Source organism: Helobdella robusta (genome assembly GCF_000326865.2).
Source record: "Helobdella robusta unplaced genomic scaffold HELROscaffold_6, whole genome shotgun sequence".
Lineage (NCBI taxonomy): Eukaryota > Metazoa > Annelida > Clitellata > Rhynchobdellida > Glossiphoniidae > Helobdella > Helobdella robusta.
In genome coordinates, this window is record NW_008705330.1 from 5,801,759 (window position 1) to 5,804,951 (window position 3,193).

At 32.8% G+C, this 3,193-nt stretch overlaps 1 protein-coding gene across 1 annotated transcript; it reads right to left on the reverse strand.

Annotated features, from left to right (window-relative positions):
- Nucleotides 1-552: 552 nt before the first annotated feature.
- HELRODRAFT_164569 (hypothetical protein) lies at nucleotides 553-2,388 on the reverse strand (the record flags this gene model as incomplete). The annotated part of the gene is made up of 2 exons (XM_009029473.1): nucleotides 553-868; nucleotides 2,237-2,388. 2 exons carry the CDS (start codon nucleotides 2,386-2,388, stop codon nucleotides 553-555), a joined length of 468 nt encoding a protein of 155 aa, XP_009027721.1.
- Nucleotides 2,389-3,193: the final 805 nt, after the last annotated feature.

Here is a 3,193-nt window from a genome sequence, read left to right on the forward strand (position 1 = left end):
CCTTCAATTAAAACGCGACTTGACGGCTACATTAAAACGCTAGTGTGTATATTGTGAAATAAAGAATGTGCCCAGCCCATGTCAAAAAAGATGTATTTTATTTTTTGTTGAAAATACATCAACTGATTCAATAATGTAATAGTTAATTACCATTGAATAATCTTTAAAATGTTGACTAAGCTATTGCGGTTGAAAGCGTATATAACCTTGAAACGAAACGATCGAACAGGTATCGAAACGAAACGAAAGTAAGAGTAAATGAAACGTGAACAACTCAATAACCAAAATATTTGTTTATTGAAAATCTATTCTTCACAAGAAAATAAATGGAAATTTTGGAATGAAATATCAAAATAAAAATTAATAATGGAAAAATATTTACAGGACTTACGAAAAAACTATATGCATACAAGCGATTATTTACATACAGAAGAAACTATTTACATGAAAAAAAACTATTTATACACAAAAAAGATTTACATACATTAAAAACTATTCACATACAAAAAACTATTTACATGCTACACACATATCGACATAGTTTAGAAAAAACTATTTAGACAACTCAAGTTCGCCGTGTGAAGACGTAGTCATAAATTTGTTGATTGCACTCATCAGCTTATCCGGAGCAAACAGCTGGTCGATGGGTACATTGCACCTCATGATGTTCAGAAACTGCTCTATGACTCGAGGGCTGTATGTCACTTGGTGATGTGGCGCCTCATTGAACGGGCACAGGAAGTGTTGTTCCTTCAAATAGTCAACTTCCTCCCTGGTAGCCCTGATTGAGGTGTAGATGGTGAGATGGAATGGAGATCTACAGAGTGGACATGTTGTCCTCTTCACTCTCCACTGGTCGATGCACGCTCTGCAAAGTTTGTTTCTATCGCTTCCAAACAAATGCTGCACGTTTCCTCCTCACGTTCTTGTTGATCAGTGTTGACAGTTCGGCTGAGTGAATCTGATATCAAACCGGTTTGTACGTATTTAATAATACGTTCGACTTTACAACAATTCTCAAAGATGCAATTGCTTTCTGAGCACATGTGGTTGTTCATATTTATTCGTTTGCTTGAAGGTTTATGAAAAATTTGTAAAATAGTGTTTGGCGATGGATGAAAGAGTTATCAAATTTTTGTATAATAGTTTTTGTAAAATTTTTGGCAAATTCTATTTGTCGTAATGCAAATGCTTTACTTGGTTGAATTTTATAAATTGAAATATATTACAGATGTCTAATATCTAATATGATGGCTGAAGTGAACGCTGGCTGGTCAACTTGGTTATGGGGCACTTCTATTCTTGTCTGCCTTTTAATAATTTTTGGTGGGTGAATCACTTAGGACCTTTGTGTCAAGTTATAGTTATTTTAAACTTAGCACTTTAGCAAAGTGGGTATTACGTAATATAGTGAAAGATCAAAGCGTTAACTAGCTAAAGTTGTTGTTACGTAAGATCAAAGAGCCACCCGACAAGTGTCACTTAATTGGTCTGCCACTCACGTCTTCCTTTCAAAGTTTATTTTGCTCTTTATGTGCTAGACATTTCCAACTTGTTTCACAAACTTTTTAGCTTTATCTGTTTGGTACTTTGAAAAATTTTTGTTTATTTGCCACATTTTAAATGTTCATTTTAACAAAGCATTTTTAATTAATTGAGTTTTTAGTATTAATAAAACAAGATGTTGTTAAATTTTTTTTTCAATTTTGTTTTGAAGCATTCATCAAACTCTTTTAAATCTCTATTGTTTCTCATATTTAGACTACCAATAATATAAAAATTAATTGATCTGCCAATTTTCATTTAAGTGGTCTCAACATAACAAAGAAAGTTAACATAAGTGCCTCATGACCAACTTGATCAGTTAGCGTTCACATCAGCCATCAAATTAGACATCAGACACCTGTAATAAATTACCCGTTGAAAAACTTCAATTAAATTAAGAAATAAAATAACGACAAATTGAGTTTGTAAAACATTTCCAAAAACATTGTCAATAATATTTTACAATTTTTCCATTATTTTTCAAACAATCAAACCAAAATGAACAGTCACATGTGCTCGGCAGACAGTTGTATCTTCGATAATTGTTTTTAAAGTCGAACGTATTATTAAATACGTACAAACCGGTTCGATATCAGATTCGCTCAGCCGAACTGTCAACACTGATCAACAAGAACGTGAGGAGGAAACGTGCAGCATTTGTTTGGAGGCAATAGAAACCAACTTTGCTTACCTGGCCGGTTGTTCGCACGGCTTCTGCAGAGCGTGCATCGACCAGTGGAGAGTGGAAAGGACGACATGCCTACTCCATTCATCCTTACCATCTACACCACAATCAGGGCTACCAGTGAAGTAGTTTGAAGGAACAACACTTTCTATGCCCATTTATTGAGCAGCCAAAACGCCAAATAACATCAAATCATTGAGCAGTTTCTCAACAACATGAGGTGCACGTGCCCATTGACCAGCTATTTTCTCCAGATAATCTGCTGGATGCTGTTCAACAGGTTTATGATTACGTTTTTACACAGAGAACTTTAGACGCGTAAATAGTTTTTTGTAATTAAGATTTACTATTTTCATTGTTACAATTACCACCAGTTAATTTGTTATAAACCAAAAAAAAATGAAAAAAAGTTCTGATTGTGACCACTGTACATGTTAGCGCAACTCATTTAAACCGTTAAGTGGCATTATTGGAAACAGCAAATTAAACAAATAAATTTTATAAAACAAAAAAATTAAGCAAATTATCACTCGGTCCAAAATTATTACAAGTTTATTAAAATTTAACCAGCACATTTTTGTTATGTTGACAAAAATGTTTGTTGAAATTATTTTAATTTTTTGAAATTCTAACTAGAACATGACTGTCTACACAATGAAAAGAACATAAAGAAACATGATGGGCATCTTGTTTTTCGTTTTTAAAAGTTGTGCTTGCTGTATGTAAAAGATAGCAAAACTGAAACGATCACAGTTTTCTTGTTAAACAACTTATTTCTATTAAAAATATTTGTTTTGACATGGTTAGCTAGTAGCTAATGTTTTCGTAAAACGATATGTTTGTATATACGAAAGCATCTACATTTGATTCCACACCTAGTTTCATCAAATGTATTTCAAAATTTTTCAGTCTTTTTGTTTTTATTTCATTTAAAACTTTATAATTTCCAGTTAGTGTCAGACA